The 19303-nt window shown below is 48.6% G+C and overlaps 1 protein-coding gene across 6 annotated transcripts in view; it reads left to right on the forward strand.

Moving 5' to 3' along the window:
* LOC125459328 (CD151 antigen) overlaps positions 1–8859 on the forward strand; it is a 31460-nt gene extending 22601 nt beyond the window's left edge. For all 6 annotated transcript variants that reach the window (XM_048545664.2, XM_048545660.2, XM_048545659.2 and 3 more), the window contains exons 5-8: positions 1341–1445; positions 2996–3154; positions 5407–5493; positions 7238–8859. In XM_048545664.2, the coding sequence (XP_048401621.1) occupies positions 1341–1445; positions 2996–3154; positions 5407–5493; positions 7238–7300 (414 nt within the window). In that variant the 3' untranslated portion in view covers positions 7301–8859. The remainder of the gene's footprint in view (positions 1–1340; positions 1446–2995; positions 3155–5406; positions 5494–7237) is intronic.
* The last annotated feature ends 10444 nt before the right edge of the window (positions 8860–19303 follow it).

A 19303-nucleotide genomic window follows, 5' to 3' on the forward strand; every position in this document is an offset into this window, starting at 1 on the left:
TGATGGAATACCCTCCACTTACCTGGATGTACTGCAGCCCCAACAACAAAAGAAGAAGCTTGACGCCATCCAGGACAAAGCATCCCACTTGATTGGTACCACATCCACAAACATCCACTCCCTCCACCACTGATGCTCAGTAGCAGCAGTGTGTGCTATCTACAAGATGCACTGCAGAAATTCACCAAAGATCCTCAGACAGCACCTTCCAAACCCACATGGGCGGCAGATATATGGGAACACCACCCCCTCCAATTTCCCCTCCAAGTCACTCATCATCCTGACTTGGAAATATATCACTGTTCCTTCACTGTCTCTGGGTCAAAATCCTGGAATTCCCTCCCTATTGGCATTGTGGGTCAACCCCACAGCAGGAGCTCTGCATTGACTTACTACTTTAAAGTCCATTAACTGCTAAAGTCGCTCTATTTGTGTATTTTTAGTCTCCTGCTTCCTTGTTTCCCACAAGACTTTTTTCTCAAATGGAGGCAGATGCACAGTTCATGTTTAGGATTGGAGCCGTATCATCTGCCTTTGTACAAAGACTTGCTTTTTGGTCTTGAGTTCCCGTTATTGTTCTTTGTGGTCCTGATTTCTACGTGTATTTAAAACACAATGCCTTTGGTGACCTATTCTTGTACTTCCTCTGCCCCATTTTTTAGATTTTCATGTTGTCTTGGCCTCAGGATAGTATTGGAAATGTGCTTTTGGGAGTCTATCAGTAGTAATTCAGTGTGGGACAGGATTCTTTGGAGATAATGCTGCAGCACACCCTCTGAGTTTACTGGGAATGACCCAGATTTCTCTCGATCCCCTAATTCCTGCCCCCTGCCCCACTGAACACTTGGCACCCAGTTGGTGAATTCTGCAGATTGTCATCCAGTTAGTACTGCACTTTCTACTGCAGTGACAGAAATCTAGAGATATGAGCCTTAAGCAAAAATGTTTTTCAAGTGTAACTCAGTTCACAGACATTGCCCCACCCAGTGTCATAGCCAGGAACTGCAGCTCTGTGTCCCACACTGACCCCCGGTGTCACATCCGGGAACTGCAGCTCTGTATCTCACACTGACCCCCGGTGTCACATCCGGGAACTGCAGCTCTATCTCACACTGACCCCCGGTGTCAGAGCCGGGAACTGCAGCTCTCTATCTCACACTGACCCCCGGTGTCAGAGCCGGGAACTGCAGCTCTGTATCTCACACTGACCCCTGGTGTCAGAGCCGGGAACTGCGCTAACCAATAACCTCCTTTGCCTGCCTCTTTCACCCTCTGTGTCACACCCTCTCCCTCACCTTCTCTCTCACTCCGCTGCTTACCCTCTCTATGCTCTGTTACAGCTGAGTGATGACTTAAAGACTAATCTGCGGGTGACGATGATAGAGAAGTACAGGATGCCAGACCAGATCCATATCACCAAGGCAGTTGACAAACTGCAGCAAGAAGTGAGTTGACATTCTGGAGGAGAGAGGAACTGACTGGGGAAAACAGAGTCCGGTGAGAGAGAGAGTACACAGGCAGGGAGGGAGAGTGCAGACACGCTGTGCGGATGGTGGCAGGGGAGACGGAGGAGAGGCGGGGGACAGAAGAAAGTGAGAAAGTGAAGACATGTTGAAGGGAGGGGAGAGAGGGAAAGACCATGGCATAGTTAGAGAGAGAAAGACGGAGTCTTTATATCTGAGAGCGAGGTGACAGACAACAGTCAAACATGTAATCACAGAGAGTGGTGGTGGGGAATGGCTAAACTAGTTCTCTGAGAGAGAAGTGATGATAAATAGTTATGCTAATGAACTGATAGAGAGCAGCTGAGGAACAGCTAAAATATTTACCTGTGAAGGAGAGGGTGTGGTGGGCAGTTATCTGGGAGAAGGGGTTTGGAGGACGTATATGATAGAGGGGAGTGGTAACAGTGAAACTAGTTACCTTGGGGAGAACAGGTGGAAAGGGTTGGATGCATAACCTGAGAGCGAGGAGTTGGGAATGGTTAAACTATTTTCCTGAGAGAGAGGGTGTGGGACAAGGTTTAAGTACTTGTCTGAGAGTGGGGTCAGTGAATGATCAAACTAGTTATTAGAGAAACTGGTGATATAAGATGGGTTGGGGAATGTTGGGAAATGGTATCATCGCTTACATGTGAGAGGAGGGTGGGGAAGAGTTAAACTAGTGATTGGAGGGAAGGGGAGCGGGGTGACATCAGTTACGGGAGGGAAGGGGAGCAGGGTGACGTCAGTTACGGGAGGAGAGGGGAGCGGGGTGACGTCAGTTACGGGAGGGAAGGGGAGCGGGGTGATGTCAGTTACTGGAGAGAAGGGGAGCGGGGTGGCATCAGTTATGGGAGGGAAGGGGAGCGAGGTGACGTCAGTTACGGGAGGGAAGGGGAGCGGGGTGGCGTCAGTTACGTGAGGGAAGGGGAGTGGGGTGGCGTCAGTTACGGGAGGGAAGGGGAGCGGGGTGGCGTCAGTTACGGGAGGGAAGGGGAGCGGGGTGGCATCAGTTACGAGAGGGAAGGGGAGCGGGGTGGCGTCAGTTACGGGAGGCAAGGGGAGCGGGGTCGTGTCAGTTACGGGAGGGAAGGGGAGCGGGGTGGCGTCAGTCACGGGAGGGAAGGGGAGCGGGGTGACGTCAGTTATGGGAGGGAAGGGGAGCGGGGTGACGTTAGTTACAGGAGAGAAGGGGAGTGGGGAATGGATAATAGATTATCTGAGAGACAAGGAGAGACAGGAAGTGTGGGAAACAGATGGATTGGGGGAATAGTGGACTAGTTATCAGGGATTATGGCTGAAGTAGTGATTTGTGACGGTGAGGTAAGGAATGGAGAACATATTTATCAGGAAGAGGGGACTGGTAAAGCTAGTTATTTGAGAGAGGGGTTGCTGGCAGGGTGAACGTCGGGTGGTAAGAGTTGGATGGAGAGCAGACCTGCCCTGGCCTATGGGTTGAGTGGGCTGTGTCCTCAGTAAACTCACACCGTATGTCCCCTCTCTTGCTGCCTTAGTTCCGTTGCTGCGGCAGCAATAACTCGAAGGACTGGCAGGAAAGCCGCTGGGTGACATCGGGGCAATCCGGAGATCGGATTGTGCCGGACAGTTGCTGCAAATCCATGACAGTGGGCTGTGGTAAAAGAGACCACCCATCCAACATCTACAAGGTGGAGGTGAGTGTGTGAGGGGTGGTGAGGGAAGTCCGAGGCGTGGGTGGGGGCAGAGGAGAAGGCACGGAGGACACGATAAAGAGTGAGGGGGTCGGAGAGGGCACGAGGTAGGGCGGTGGAGGGCCTGAGGGAGGGGAGAGGGCCTGACATCGGGGGACGGGTGTGGGGATGTGGGGAGTGTTGGCCTGGGGGAGGGGAAAGGAGGGTGGGAGAGTGCCCGAGTGAGGTGGAAGAGAGTGGCGGAGGGTGTGGAGAAGGGCCGAGGGAGTGGAGTGGGTTTTGTGAAAGGGTTTGAGGGGTGAGGTCCTGAGGGAGTGGGGAGAGAGGGCCTGAGGGAGGAGAACGGGGGGTTAGGTTGGGAGAGGGCCTGAGGGAGAGTGGAGGGGGGATGGGGAGAGAGCCTGAGGGGAGAGAGGATGGGAGAGGAGAGTGGGTGGAAAGGGGTGAAGGATGCATAATGCCATGTCTGAAGAAAATTGAGAAATTAAGGCCAATTCTTCCACAATTTCCACTGTCCATTCCGTCCATGTCCCTGGATAGTTCTCGGCTGGTCTCTGGCTATCATTCCCAGACATTGCCCTGATCAATCTTCAGCCCATTGAGGATCTGAACAGTTTTGTTTCACCACAATGTGGGCTATAACACCTTCAGTAAAGACAATTGTAATGTATTAATTTAACCTGTTGGCCAACAGCTCTGGCTCCATGTGTCAAATCCCTTTTGGTTCCATGTGTTGATCTTTGTCCTCCTCTTTGGCACTGTTTTACTATTTTATTGGTGAGAGAAGCTGTTTAGATGCCGTTTCCTGTTAGTTGCTGGCCTTTTCTCACATACTGTCTTTGCTTTTTTTTCTTCACCTTCAAACCTTCTCTATTCAGCCTGGTTTATGATCACGTCATCCACCTGGCATCTCTCAAATGCACCTTTTTGTCAATCTGACCTTTAGCTTTCGTTCTGTACTGACGGCTCCAGGTTTGCTCTCTGTGTCTTTTCCCCTCATGGGAATTTCCCTCGACTGTACTATTGCCTCTTTAAAGACCGAATAGACCAAGCAGCTGACAATCTTTGATTCCAGTTTCTCTCTGTCAGGTCCATTCTCAATCCATTGAAGACCCTCCACCACTGATAGTCATTCTGGACTGTTCCTTGTCTGTAGATACCCTAAACCTTAGAACGTTATGATCGCTGTTTCCTTATGAGATTGTGTGGGTTTCTTTCTTGTTGAATTGGTGACAAACAAGCTCCTGAGCACACTTTATGGATTCTTTTGCTCTTATAACAATTCCAGGCTGTATTTGAGTAGCCAAAGTGCACAATTGTTGCAACTCTGTGTAATATCTTGGTACATCTTTCCTGTGAGCGAGTGGCCTGTGGAATGCACTCAATAGTTTGATGGCCCACTATTACTTAGGTGTAACAAAATAAATCTTCCCCGTTCCACCGTTCTTGCACATTCTTCTTCATTTATATCCTCACCTTCCCTCTGTTTCCCATCTTCCCAGACAATATTTCTGCAGGAATATTGTAAGCCCAGCTTTCCTTTAACCCAGCTCTCAGTGATAACATACTTCCCTGTGGTAATCTGCATCTGTAATTCATTTTACCTCATTCCAAACTTTTACATACACTCCTGGAATGCAACACACAAAAAAAAAACACTCAGAAAATACTGGGCATTATCTGTGGGGAGAGAAAGTGAATGAACCTTTCAGCTCTGGCACCTTCCTTTAGGAGCCTTGTTTAGACTTCATTGTTTCTCAATCTGTATCCCCCACCTAACACCTTCCCCCTTCTACCACCAGTCTGATCTGCTCTTCCCTAGATCTCTTTGGAGATAGTATAACTCCCAACCACTGTGCTGTCAGTTCAGAATCTCCCTAGCACCACCAGACAGATCCCAGTCCATTCAGGAGAGACTTGGCCGCCCTGTAAGGATCCCAACTTCCCCAGATCTGGTTCCAGTATCCCAGCAAACTGAAGTTTTCCACTCCCTTGCCCAATCTTTGCAGCCATGCACTTTACTCTTGTATTTGTAAGATGACTGGCATATTGTACTGGCATTAACACAGAGAATGCTATCACTGAGGTCCTGCCTCACCTTCAGGAGCACAGTGCCCCTTACAGCACTAATGTGGGATGTGTCCTCTCTCAGGCCCTGCTCTGGGCCAGGGGCTGGGACCCACTGTGCTAGAGTCATGCCTGTAGCCACTGGAAGGGCTGTGTGTTCGTAGTAACTGTGCTCTCCTGTTATACAGGGAGGCTGCATTACCAAGCTGGAGGGTTTCATCATGGCCCACTTGAAGATTATTGGAGCGGTGGGAATAGGAATCGCCTGTGTCCAGGTAGGAGCCCCGTTACACACAGCCAACGGAGACCATTTAAACCACGTCCCCACCGTGCCTGCTCCTTCAGCCGATAGGATCCCAACGTGAGAGATAATGGGAACTGCAGATGCTGGAGAATTCCAAGATAATAAAATGTGAGGCTGGATGAACACAGCAGGCCAAGCAGCATCTCAGGAGCACAAAAGCAGATGTTTCGGGCCTAGACCCTTCATCAGAGAGGGCGATGGGGAGAGGGAACTGGAATAAATAGGGAGAGAGGGGGAGGCGGACCGAAGATGGAGAGTAAAGAAGATAGGTGGAGAGAGTGTAGGTGGGGAGGTAGGGAGGGGATAGGTCAGTCCAGGGAAGACGGACAGGTCAAGGAGGTGGGATGAGGTTAGTAGGTAGCTGGGGGTGCGGCTTGGGGTGGGAGGAAGGGATGGGTGAGAGGAAGAACCGGTTAGGGAGGCAGAGACAGGTTGGACTGGTTTTGGGATGCAGTGGGTGGGGGGGAAGACCTGGGCTGGTTGTGTGGTGCAGTGGGGGGAGGGGACGAACTGGGCTGGTTTAGGGATGCAGTAGGGGAAGGGGAGATTTTGAAACTGGTGAAGTCCACATTGATACCATATGGCTGCAGGGTTCCCAGGCGGAATATGAGTTGCTGTTCCTGCAACCTTCGGGTGGCATCATTGTGGCACTGCAGGAGGCCCATGATTTCCACTCCCCCTCATGTCATCTAGAGAATGGGAGGGGGAGTGGAAATGGTTTGACATGTCATCTAGAGAATGGGAGGGGGAGTGGAAATCATGGGCCTCCTGCGGTGCCACAATGATGCCACCCGAAGGTTGCAGGAATAGCAACTCATATTCCGCCTGGGAACCCTGCAGCCATATGGTATCAATGTGGACTTCACCAGTTTCAAAATCTCCCCTTCCCCTACTGCATCCCTAAACCAGCCCAGTTCGTCCCCTCCCCCCACTGCACCACACAACCAGCCCAGGTCTTCCCCCCCACCCACTGCATCCCAAAACCAGTCCAACCTGTCTCTGCCTCCCTAACCGGTTCTTCCTCTCACCCATCCCTTCCTCCCACCCCAAGCCGCAGCCCCAGCTACCTACTAACCTCATCCCACCTCCTTGACCTGTCCGTCTTCCCTGGACTGACCTATCCCCTCCCTACCTCCCCACCTACACTCTCTCCACCTATCTTCTTTACTCTCCATCTTCGGTCCGCCTCCCCCTCTCTCCCTATTTATTCCAGTTCCCTCTCCCCATCGCCCTCTCTGATGAAGGGTCTAGGCCCGAAACGTCAGCTTTTGTGCTCCTGAGATGCTGCTTGGCCTGCTGTGTTCATCCAGCCTCACATTTTATTATCTTAGGATCCCAACGTGACCTCATTTGGTCCCAGTGTGGAGCTGTCTGTATGATCAAGCCCAGTGTCCCAGTATGGAGCTGTCTGTATGATTAAGCCCAATGCCCCAGTGTGGAGCTGCCTGTCTGATCAAGCCCATGGTCCCAGTGTGGAGCTGTCTGTCTGATCAAGCCCATGGTCCCAGTGTGGAGCTGTCTGTATGATCAAGCCCATGGTCCCAGTGTGGAGCTCCCTCTGTGCTGCCCATGGCAGGCAGTGGGGATCGGGGGTGAGGGGCGCGGGGTGGAGGGGGTATGGGTACGGGTACGGGCATTGGGTACCGGAGCGTCGTGTGAAGATGCTGTGACCATGGAGACTGTAGAAAACTGATGCCACGTTTTGATCTTTACAGATCTTTGGAATGATTTTCACTTGCTGCCTGTACCGGAACCTGAAAGCGGACACTCCCTACTAGAGATGGGACTTACTACATCTTCCTGTCAGCATTCCCATCTCACCATTCCCGTTCCCTTGCTCCCCAACAGGATGTGAGACGAGAAGCCTCAGAAACCCTCAGCCCCACTGACCCTCCTCTGGGATGGTGTCCCCACCCCCAGCCAGACTGCCCCTCTACCCCCACCCCCAAGACATTCCCCAACACCCCTGCCCCTCCTCTGGGATGTTGCCCGCAACTCCAGCTCCACTGCCCCCCCTCTGAGATGTTCACTCCACCCCGGGCACTATTTCCTAGCCTTTATAGATGTCTCACACTGGGCCCCTCAGTGGTGACCATGTACAAACACCAATGGGGGATGTCACCATGGGGTACTGGGCCTCTCAATGGCATGGTTGCCCTGCAGAGCTCACTCCTGGTTATACATTACAATGTCATAGGGAACTGAGTCTCCCCATCCCTCTTCACAACCCCCCACGCCCTCTGAGGAAGAATGAGAGGAAGAGAAGAGCGAGGGAGATTGGCCACTATGGCATACACCATGTCATACCCTGACAGCCCTCTGTTAGGTAGGGGGGCCATCATTCTGTGCCAGTGGGGATGCCCCCTGTCCTTGGGTCACTTTGATCTTATTTCACAGACCCTGACACCCACATCCTCCCTCCAGGTCCTGACACCCACCTTTCCTGGCCCCTTCCCCGTTCCCTTGGCCCAACATGCCCAACTGCACCCCTCCCCTCCCCCGGACACGGACACCACTGTTACCCCCCCCCCACGCACACGCACACACGCGGGGACGGACGCGCACACTCGCACAGACGCACAGACACTCCTCTTCCCACCCCTCACCCTCTCCCTCCTCCCAGGTACTGACACCCTGCTTCCTGCTGCCTGGAGTGACTGAGCAGAGGTCCCCACCCACTCCCTCCACCCTGGCACCCCAGTGATTTCCTCCCCTCCTCCTCCCAGCCATAGATACTCCTCTTCCCCTGGGGAAGACACTCCTTTCCCCCTCTTGCACCCGCCCCCCCCCCCCAACACAGACACACACACACACACACACACACACACACACACACACACACCCCCACCCCACCCCAAACGGCAATATGAGAGGGAGGACAATGATTGTGTGTTGCTCAGGAGCCCTGGCCCTCTCAAGGTGAACACAGTCACAAGCTACAGTTCAGAGCTGGAGCTTATGGGGTGAGCTCTCAATACCAATGCACTCTGCTGGGGGTGGGGATGGGGGCTGTTGGGGAGACAGAGAGGGAGATTGTGGGGGGAGGGGAATATGCTGGGTCAAATAGTTAACAAAACGTTTAACATGCAAACTGGTGACTGTAAACTCTGCTGCTGCTTCTGTGTTTGTCCCGCTTGTGTGGAGACCAGCAGTTTGGCAGTCCCTGTGTGTTTAAGGTGCTGTGGAGCAGAAGGTCATCCCAGGATCTCTGTGGGACTCTGCTCCTTCCCTCTAACCACTTGTTATTATTGTCTAGCTGTCACTGATCACAGTCGGGGAGTTCTACCACGCTGTATTTTTATATTTACTGTAGAAATAAAACCTGTCTAACACCGGACTCTGTTCTTGTGAGAGATAGCGCAAAGGCTCACTGAAACATCATGGTTGTGAGCACCAACATACCATGGTCATGCGTGATAAAACACGCCATTCAGCATTCGCTCACTTCCAGGCACACACTCACCACAATACCTCATGTGCAGTCACTGAGGAACACTGTCCACTCACTGAAACACCTGTTACAAACAAGGGAGAAACATGAAGAAATTTTTCTCATTCTCAGGAGTGCTGTGACACCCAGCCAACAAATACAAAAGATAGATTTTCTCATGAAAAGTTTATTTCTCACTCCCCATCTGCAGTTGCTACAGCACATGCAGAGAAGAAAAAAATGATTACAAAAGAGGCAACATGCCCTTAAATTATTTTTGGAAAAGACCAAAAAAGCCAGAATTGTTTGCTAGTCTTTTGAGACAGAAGCTGGAAATGTACACACATGAGTGTAGGGGCAGGAGTAGGTCTTGAGCCTGGTTTTCCATTCAGTAAGATCATCTGCCACCTGCCCCCAATAACCCAAGATTCTCAATAGAAACCAAAAGAACTGCGGATGCTGTAAATCAGGAACAAAAACAAAGTTGCTGAAAAACTGACACTAATCAGTTATTGACTTAACACAGCTAGTTACTAAACAGTAGCTTTAAGCACAGATACTTTAATCAGACTTCCTGACCTTAGGGTGCCCTGCACTGTCACCAACCACCTTCCCCCTCCCTGCTAACTTTGGGCTCTCGAGGGAATAGGTTCACCAATGGAGATAAACATGATATTGAAATACAGCTGGAGCGCACCTACCACCCTCTGTGTTAGAAACAAAACTTGCCTCTTAGATCTCCTTTAAACTTGACCCCACTCGCTTTAAACTTGCACCCACTGGTATGACATTTCCCTCCTGGGAAAGAGACCTTGACCATCCACCCTATCCATGCCTGTCATAGTTTTATATACCTCTGTCAGGTTGCGCCTCAGGCTCTGATGCTCTGACAAAAGCAATCCTTTTATAGCTAAGACCCTCCAATCCAGGCAGCATCCTGGTAAACATCTTCGGTGCCCTCTCCAAAGTCTCCCCATGTCGGATTGAGCAAAACCCTGGACCCAACCTCTGAAATTAAAGAAAAGGCAGCTGGGCTATGCCTGGGGGAAATGCACCATCTCAGGGGCGGATGTGTGGGACCGCTGTTCAGTTACAAAATCCAATTCATACCTCAGCCGGAAAAGAACAATAATCCAGAATAACACAGACATCATGGAGCTTTCACAGATACAAGAAATCCAATTTCAATTAATATTTGTTCGAAGAAATACCAGACATCCCACCTAACTGCAATATATTTGCACCTACTCTAAACTATCAGCAAAGCAATTCACCTCAAAAGGGGGGTAACAGTAACACAATTGGGAAATGCAGGTGTTGGTGCCCTGAAAAGGAGAGTGATCTGCAACTACCGACAGGAGAAGGACTCCAGGGAGCTACTGTACGATCACTACAGCCATTTCCGACCAATGACTACAACCTACGGACCAAACAACCTCCGAGAACCACCGACCCGATCGACGCCACAAGGCTCCACGTGCTCACAAAACCCACTGACAGCAAAGAAAACCGAAGTACTCCCCCAATAAATCCACAACGCACCTTACCGCATCAATGGACACAACTCAGACTGAAGGCCTACACCATCTGAAATCTTCAGCAAACAGCCAGCTGTATTTCAATATCATGTTTATCTCCATTGGTGAACCTATTCCCTCGAGAGCCCAAAGTTAGCAGGGAGGGGGAAGGTGGTTGGTGACAGTGCAGGGCACCCTAAGGTCAGGAAGTCTGATTAAAGTATCTGTGTTTAAAGCTATTGTTTAGTTTCTAATAGTAATTAGCCTGTGTTAAGTTAATAACTGATTAATGTCAGTTTCACAGTTTTGTATTTGCTTGTAATTTATTCACCTTTGTGTTATTTCCCTGTTTATTGCATTGGCCTTTTATTTCTTATGATATACCCACCTTTGTGTTTAATAAATGCAGAGATTTGTCTTGACCTGAATCTCCAGCCTTCTTCACTTCACATTTCCTAAGTATGTCTGGTGTCAGAACCAGGGATCTGAGCATGATCCGAACCAGCTAAAAATCAACAGTTTTACAGATTGCAAACTGGAATCCTTACACACATCCCTCCTAATATGTGGTGACCAAAACAGCACACAATACTCCAAATGTAGCCTAACTAAAATTTATACAGCTGCAACATAACTTCCCAACTTTTACGCTCAATGCTCCAATTGATGAAGGCAAGAATGATGTATTTTTTTTACTGCCTTATCTACTTGTTTTGCTACTTTCAAAGAGCTTTGGACTTTCACCCAAGATCCTTCTGTTTATAAATGCTCCTTTAGGTCCTGCCATTTAATGTATACCTCCTTTTGCATCTGACCTCCCAAAGTGTCATATCTCACTCTTGTCGAATTGCAGTCCATTTTCATTTCTTGGCCCAGCTTTCCAACTGATTTATTTCCTACTGTATTCTTTGACAACCTGCCTCACTATTCACAACACCACAAATTTTTGTGTTGTCTGTAAACTTATTAATCAGACCACCTACATTTTCATCCAAATCATTGACATTGATTGCAAACCACAGAAGTCCTAGCACTTGCAGAGCAGTGTAGTTCACAAATCTCCGGTCAGAAAAACACCTCTCCACAGCTATCCTTTGTCTTCTGTGACCAACAATTTTGTATCCAATTTGCCAACTCATTGTGGGATCCCATGTGACTTAATCTTCTGGATCAGCCTACCATGAGGGACCTTGTCAAATGCTTTAGTAAAGTCCATGTAGGCATCATCCATTGTCCTATTCTCATCAAACAGCTTCGACACTTACATCGAACAACTCAAATTTGCGAGACAAAATCTCCTCGCACAAAGCTGCATCGACTTTCACTAAGTGGTCCATTCTTTTCCATATGTAAATAAATCCTGTCCCTAAGAATCTTTCCAATAATTTCCATATGAATGATGTAAGGTTCACCAGCCTATACTTGCCTGGATTATCCGTGTTTCTCTTCTTAGACAAAGACAACATTGGCTTTTCTCCAGTCTTCTGGGACCTTGCCTGTGGCTAAAGAGGATATGAATTCTCAGCAGCCTGTTCAGAGGCATTATGACACACCACTGGAGCAGGTGGGACTTGAACCTAAGCCTCCTGGCTCACGGGTAGGGACACTACCACTGCACCACAAGAGTCCCCAATCCCCTTAGCTATGTCATTGATATAAACTGTAGGCAGCAGTGTCTGGAATGGGTATATAACTCACAGAGATAGCAAGAACTGCAGATGCTTGAGTCAGAGATAACACAGTGTAGAGCTGGAGGAAAGCAGCAGACCAGGCAGCATCAGAGGATCAGGAAAGCTGACGTTTCAGGTTGGGACCTTCTGAAGAACTTTCCTGCTCCTCTGATGCTGCCTGGCTTCCTGTGTTCCTTTAGCTCTGCACTGTGTTATCTCTCATGTCTGGTGTGGGATTTGTTTGCACCTTCCCAATCAGACAAAGACTTGTTTCCCAGGGCAGAAATGGCTAGCACGAGGGGTCATAGTTTTAAGCTGGTTGGTGGAAAGTATAGAGGGGATGTCAGAGGCAGGTTCTTTATGCAGAGAGTTGTGAGAGCATGGAATGCGTTGCCAGCAGCAGTTGTGGAAGCAAGGTCATTGGGGACATTTAAGAGACTGCTGGACATGTATATGGTCACAGAAATTTGAGGGTGCATACATGAGAATCAATGGTCGGCACAACATTGTGGGCTGAAGGGCCTGTTCTGTGCTGCACTGTTCTATGTTCTATGTTCTATGTTCTATATCTGTATGCTATCTGTTGTCTGCCAGCTAACCTCCTACTCATAATAATGTATCCTGAGCTGCTACTTTGCTCAGCCATCTTTGATGTAGCTGGCTTCCAGAAGTCAAAGTACAGATTTCCTACAGGCTCAGCCTTATCCACAGACTATATGGCTCTTTCAAAGAACACCATGTTTCTCGGCTGCTTTCAATTTAGCCCCCAACCCCTTACTGAACATCTGACTTCCCTTTCACAAAATCGTGCTGATGCTCCCTGGTTTTGTTGAGGTTTTGTAAGTCCATAACAGTAATCTCATTAATAATCAAGTCTAGGACTTTCCCCAAGATAGGCATCCAGCCAAATGGAGTTTAGAAGGATGAGGGGGGGATCTAATTGAAACTTACAGAATGCTGAATGGCCTGGACAGATTGGACATTGGGAAGATGTTTCCATTGGTAGGAGAGACTAGGACCCGAGGGCACAGTCCCAGAGACAAGGAGAAACTTCTTCAGCCAGAGAGTGGTGAATCTATGGAATTCACTGCCACAGAAGGCTGTGGAGGCCAGGTCATTGAGTTACATTTAAGACTGAGATAGATAGGTGTTTGATTGTCAAGAGGATCAAGGGTCACGGGGAGAAAGCAGGAGAATGGGGTTGAGAAACCTATCACCCATGATTGAATGACAGAGCAGACTTGATGGGCTGAATGGCCTAATTTCTGCTCCTATGTCTTATGAGAAAACAGTCTGATTGCACAGGGACGAGTCTAATTATGCAGAAAACACAGTCTAATTACACCTTGCAATGCAGCCTACTCACAAATGCAGCCTGGTTGCATGTGGGCATGGTCTAATTACACAGATAACTGACTAATTCCACAGCAAACAGAACATGTTTAAATGGGGTACATGAAGAAATAGTGTCTACTTAAAGAGAGAGTGAATTAAAGCATTTAGCATCTCTGAACGCACACCTTCAGAAAAGCTCAGGAAGCGTTGAATCTGTGTAAAATGAATTGCAATTTTTAGGATTGGTCTCTTCTGACTTGATGCATGGGACATTTAGCTAATTGTCTCGGTTCTGCCTTGGAATCACAGCAGCACTATGTACTGTCTTGATATAACTCCCTGCTGGATTCTCTGTTGAACCTCAGATTTCCAAATCCAAGTAAGCCTGGCCAGGAGGACGACCGTTATGGATGGGAAGATCGCCATGAAGCAGGAGAGAGGAGCTATCTGTAGAGGAGAGATTGGCCAGGGGAAAGGGATAGATGTCAACTCCAGGCCACTGCCCACTTCAGGTGGATGGCTGCATTTAGCCCTGGTTTGGATTCCCCAGCCCAGGAGTGGCAGAGCGTATGCAGCAATGCAGTGATTCAGTTTGTGGTTGCTAAATTGGGCTGATCATCTTCTTGAAAGCCTCATCTCAGGATCTTCATAAAGTACATCCCCACACTCCTGGCATACCTCAATCACTCAGTAATACCTGACATTTTCTCACTGTAAGTAGGGGCAGCATGGTGGCTCACAGCGCTAGGGGCCCAGGCTTGATTCCACCCAAAGGTGACTGAATGTGTGGAGTTTGCACGTTCTCCCCGTCTCCGCGTGGGTTTCCTCCCACAGTCCAAAAATTTTCAGATCAGATGGGTTGGTCACAGAAAATTACCACACAGTGTTCAGGCTGGATGAATTAGCTATGGTATATATGGGGTTACAGGGATAGGGTGGCGTGGTGGGTTTAGGTAGGACGGTCTTCGGAGGGTCAGTGTGGACTTAATGGGCTAAGCGGCCCCTTTCTGCAGGGGTTCTATGAAATTCCCTGCTTATTAGCTGGCCAATTTGTCTGTTTAAGACCAGCTTTTCCCAATATTTTTGAACAAGGCAGCTGGCTGTAAACATAAATCAAAAGACAGCGTTCAGTCCTTACATGATCTTTCTCCTGGATCTCACAGAACGCAACAACGAAGATTAATCTTTAATGGCTTCAGATCACAAGCATGAGCTCTGAGTGATGACAGCTGTAATGGAGCCAGAGAGAGCCAATAAAACACACAGGCACTGGAGTGAACTGAGTGACATTGTCAGTGTGCCAATGATTGGATTATTCCCAAATACAATCAGCGTCTGCACACCTCTGCAAGCTTCAAACAAAGAAACCTTAATAAAAGGAGCTTTGTCTCCCTGGAAGGATCAGGTCAAGGCTCTGTTTTCTAATCAATTGTTTCAGATAACCGAGTGCTGGATTTACTGATTCCCACATTTGGGCCAGAGAGAAAGAGGATTACCGACATTAATGAATAAAAAAATGGAGCAAATAATTTTCAGATGAAGCTCTGGCACTCACTAAACTGGCTTTAAGGGAGATTTATGTGTTAACTGCATAACACTCCACCAATTTTAGTGACAATAACTTTTTAATGAAAAGTGCAGTTTAAATTGATATTCGATCATTTTGATAATTGCATTAAGAGGTTGATTATTCATTCAATGATGAGGAGCAGTGAAAATTGGGAATGACAGAAGCACTAACAAATGATAAGTAAAGCTCAGAATGTTCCTGAGATGGTCTGTGGTTCAACAGGCTGTGAGAGTCCGAGCTACAGAATCTCTGAGCTTTTCCTGTTTCCCAAGCACTGGGGTTCTGTCTGTTTCCTGTTCCCTATTCATAGGATCCCTATAGTGTGGAAACAGGCCCTTCAGTCCAACAAGATCACACCGACCCTCAGAGCATCCCAACCAGACCTATCCCTTTATAACATATCCCTGGACACTAGGGGTAATTTAGCATGGGTAATCCACCTAGCCTGCACATCTTTGGACTGTGGGAGAAAACCGGAGGAAATCCACGCAGACACAGGGAGAATGTGCAAACTCCACACAGACAATCACCTGAGGGTGGAATTGAACATGGGTTCCTGGCACTGTGAGGTAGCAGTGTTATCCACTGAGCACCATCCTGCCCAACTGGGCGTCAGCCTGTTTCCTGTTCCCCATTCTCTGGGATTCAGTTTGTTTCCTGTTCCCCATTCACTGGGAGTCAATCTGTTTCCCATTGTCCATTCTCTGGGAGTCAGTCTGTTTCCTGTTCCCCATGAATTGAGAGTCAGTCTGTTTCTTGTTCCCCATTCTCTGGGAGTCAGTCTGTTTCCTGTTCCTCATCCTCTGGGGCTCAGCCTGTTTCCTGTTCCCCATTCTCTGGGGCTCGGCCTGTTTCCTGTTCCCCATTCTTTGGGGCTGTCAGTCTGTTTCCAGTTCCCCACTCATTGGGAGCCGGTCTGTTTCCTATTACTGTTGCACTGGGCATCAGCCTGTTTCTTGTTCCCCATTCTCTTTGTGTCAGTCTGTTTCCTGTTCCCCATGAATTGGGGATCAGTATGTTTCCTGTTTCCCAGCTTCTAGGGGTAAGTCTGTTTCGTGTCCCTCATTCTCTGTGGATCAGACTGTTTCCTGTTCTCCAGGACCAGGGAGGGTCAGTCTGTTACTGATCCCCATTCTGTGCGTCTCAGTCTGTTTCCTGTACCCCATTCTCTGGGGGTCCGCCTGTTTCCTCTTCCCCACATCCTGGGAGACAGCCTGCTTCCTGATCTCAATGCACTGGGATTCAGTCTGTTTCCCGTTCCTCTTGCTCTGGAGGTCCATCTATTTCCTGATCCCCATTCTCTGTAGGTCAGTCTGTTTCCCGTTCCCCATGTACTGAGGGTCAGTCTGTTACCTGTTCCCCATTCTCTGGGAGTCAGTCTGTTTCCTGTTCCCAATCACTGGGGTTGTCGGTCTGTTTCCTGTTCCCTATTCTCTGGGATCAATCTGTTTCCAGTTCCCCATTCGCTGGTTGGTGAGTGGGGGATCAGCCTGTTTCCTGGAGCCCATGCACTGGGTTTGGCCTGTTTCCTGGTGCCCATGCACTGGGTTTGGCCTGTTTCCTGTTCCCAATGCACTGGGAGTCAGTCTGTTTCCTGTTCCACATGCACTGGGAGTCGGTCTGTTTCCTGTTCCCCATGAGCTCGGAGTCAGTGTGTTTCCTGTTCCCCATGCACTAGAAGTCAGTCTGTTTCCTGTTCCCCATGCATGGGGAGTCAGTCTGTTTCCTATTCTCCATTCTCTGGTGATCAGTCTGTTTCCTGTTACTCTGGCACTTTGGGGTCAGTCTGTTTCCTGTTTCCCATTCTCTGTGGGTCAGTCTGTTTCCTGTTTCTTATTCATTGGCGGTCAGTCTGTTTCCTGTTCCCCTGCACTGGGGGTCAGCCTGTTTCCTGTTCACCATGCTCTGGGAGGTATCCTGTTTCCTGTTCCCCATTCCTTGGAGGTTGGCCTGTTTCCTGTTCCCCATGAACTGGGGATCAGTATATTTCCTGTTCCCCAGGATATGGGGGTCAGTCTGTTCCCTATTCCCCATGCGCTGGGGATGTATTCGCACATTGGTTCCTGTTGGTGCCGTCCCAGGGTGTCCACATGCAGTGCCCTGTCCACGTTCCAAGTCTCTGCTCCCTGTGGTGGGAGCTGACCCTGCAAAACTGCCTCTATTTTCCTTCGGATTGAATTACCGTTGTCCCAGTGTCACCCGGAGTCAGTACGGTCATGAATCTTTGTGCGCGCGCGCGCGTATGTGTGTTTGTGTGTGTGTGTGTGTGTGTGTGTTATTGATTCCATCTTCCACTTCTGTTTTGGAGGTTACAGTATGTGCTCATGCTGCTTTTTATGGTGATTAAGAGATTAAATAGGATCGATTGACAGAAGCTCTTCCCTTCGACGTAACTCTAATTTATGGAGATCATCTCAGATATAGAGCTCAGCATTTTGAGGAAATGTATTGAAATCATTCATGCAAAAAGGCTGGTGTTGTAGACAGCTCTCTGCTGCATCAATATATCATCAGAGCTCGGTCATATCTCACTGTCCCTACACTTCTTACACTCTGGTCTTCCAATAGATCAATATTCCCATTTTCCTAATTTCCTGTGTTCTTCAGCTCCCTAGGTCAGATTTACACCGAGGTTTTCTGCTGCTTGCTTTGGTCAGGGTGGGGGTCTGCTATTTGCAATCTCCCTTCCTCTCCCCACACCCCAGGACAATCTGGCCCATGGTGAACTCTGACCCTAGGCTGCCTGTTATATATTCGTAGAGTCATACAGCGCAGAAAAGTCTCTCCGGCCCATTGAGCCTGTGCTGACATAACTACTGCTGAAGTGCGCTAATCCCAATTTCCTGCACTCGTCCTATACCCTTGAATGTGATGATATTTGAAGTGCTCATCCAAAATTTGTTTTTAAAAGGTTTTGTAAGGTTTACAGCCTCTACTACCTTCCCAAGAAGTGCATTCCAGATTCCCACCCACCCACTGAGTTAAAAAAAGTGTTTTTTTCCACCAAGTCCCCCCTGAATGTCCTGCCCCTTACCCTAAAACTATGCCCTCTCATGGCTTTCCCCTCAACCTAGGGGAACAGCTGCTCCCTACTCACCCTTCGTAATCTTATACACCTCAATCACTTTCCCCCTCAGTGTTTGATGCCTTCGAGAAAATAATCCAAGACTTTCTAGTCTCTTCTTTTAGCTCAATTTCTCCATGCCGTGGCACCATCGTGATGAACATCCTCTGTACCCACTCCAGTGTGATCCCATCCTTCCTGTACTGAGATGATCTGAGCTGCACACAGTATTCCAGTTACAGCCTGACCCACGCTCTGTATAGCTCCGACATTACCTCCCTGCTGTTATATGTTGGAGAGCAGAGCTGGGGGTTGGGGGGAGCACCTATGAGAGATCAACACACCCCGAAAAGGAGTCAATCCTGGTTCAGAGTCACAGCACCTTCCAGACTCTTCCCAGTGGCTGAATCTGGTTTGAGGGGGTTTAGGAGAGGTTGGCAAGGAGAGCCTAGAGAACCTTGGTCCCGTTTTATGAGGCAGTCAGCTCCCTACCTGTAGATGGTGTAAAGACAATGACGCAGGGTGACCCATGAGGCTCTGAATGTTCTCCTGAGTGGCTGAGACATGAAACATAGTAGCAACAGAGGTTTCTACTGTCGGGGGCACTAGGCAAAAAAAAAAATCACAGAAAAGAAAAAATTGAATGTAGTCAGTGACATCAACAGGTGAGTAGATACAGAACATGAGCTTAAAATAATAGTCAAGTGTACTTTGAGATGGAGTCTGATGACTAAAGATGTCAACACAACAACATTGACAATAAAACCTATTCTCCATTTGGTTTGGAGATAATTAGATATCAGATATAGCGGAGGGTTACTGAGATATGGCTACAGAAAAACCAGCACTGGGAATTGAAGGAAGCATTTTGAACAGAGAGAAAGGAATGGGTAAATATAGAGCAGCAGTTCTTATTCAGGATAACAGCAGAAAAGGGGATTGGCTTTCAAATCAAATTAGATTCACATGGAGATTAAAGTCAATAGAGGATCAATCACACACCCACATACAGAAGACCAACTCCTAAACGGTCAGAGGCAGCAGAATGCGGGATTTCTAAACATCCTGATTCTGATTTTGTCAATGTCCTGCTCTAATCTCCTTAACAATGGATTGCAGCATTTTCTCTCTGACAGACAAACAACTTTCCTGCTTCTCTGATGCTGCTTGCCTGCTGTCTTCCTCCATTTCCATC

This window comes from Stegostoma tigrinum, chromosome 17, assembly GCF_030684315.1.
Source record: "Stegostoma tigrinum isolate sSteTig4 chromosome 17, sSteTig4.hap1, whole genome shotgun sequence".
Lineage (NCBI taxonomy): Eukaryota > Metazoa > Chordata > Chondrichthyes > Orectolobiformes > Stegostomatidae > Stegostoma > Stegostoma tigrinum.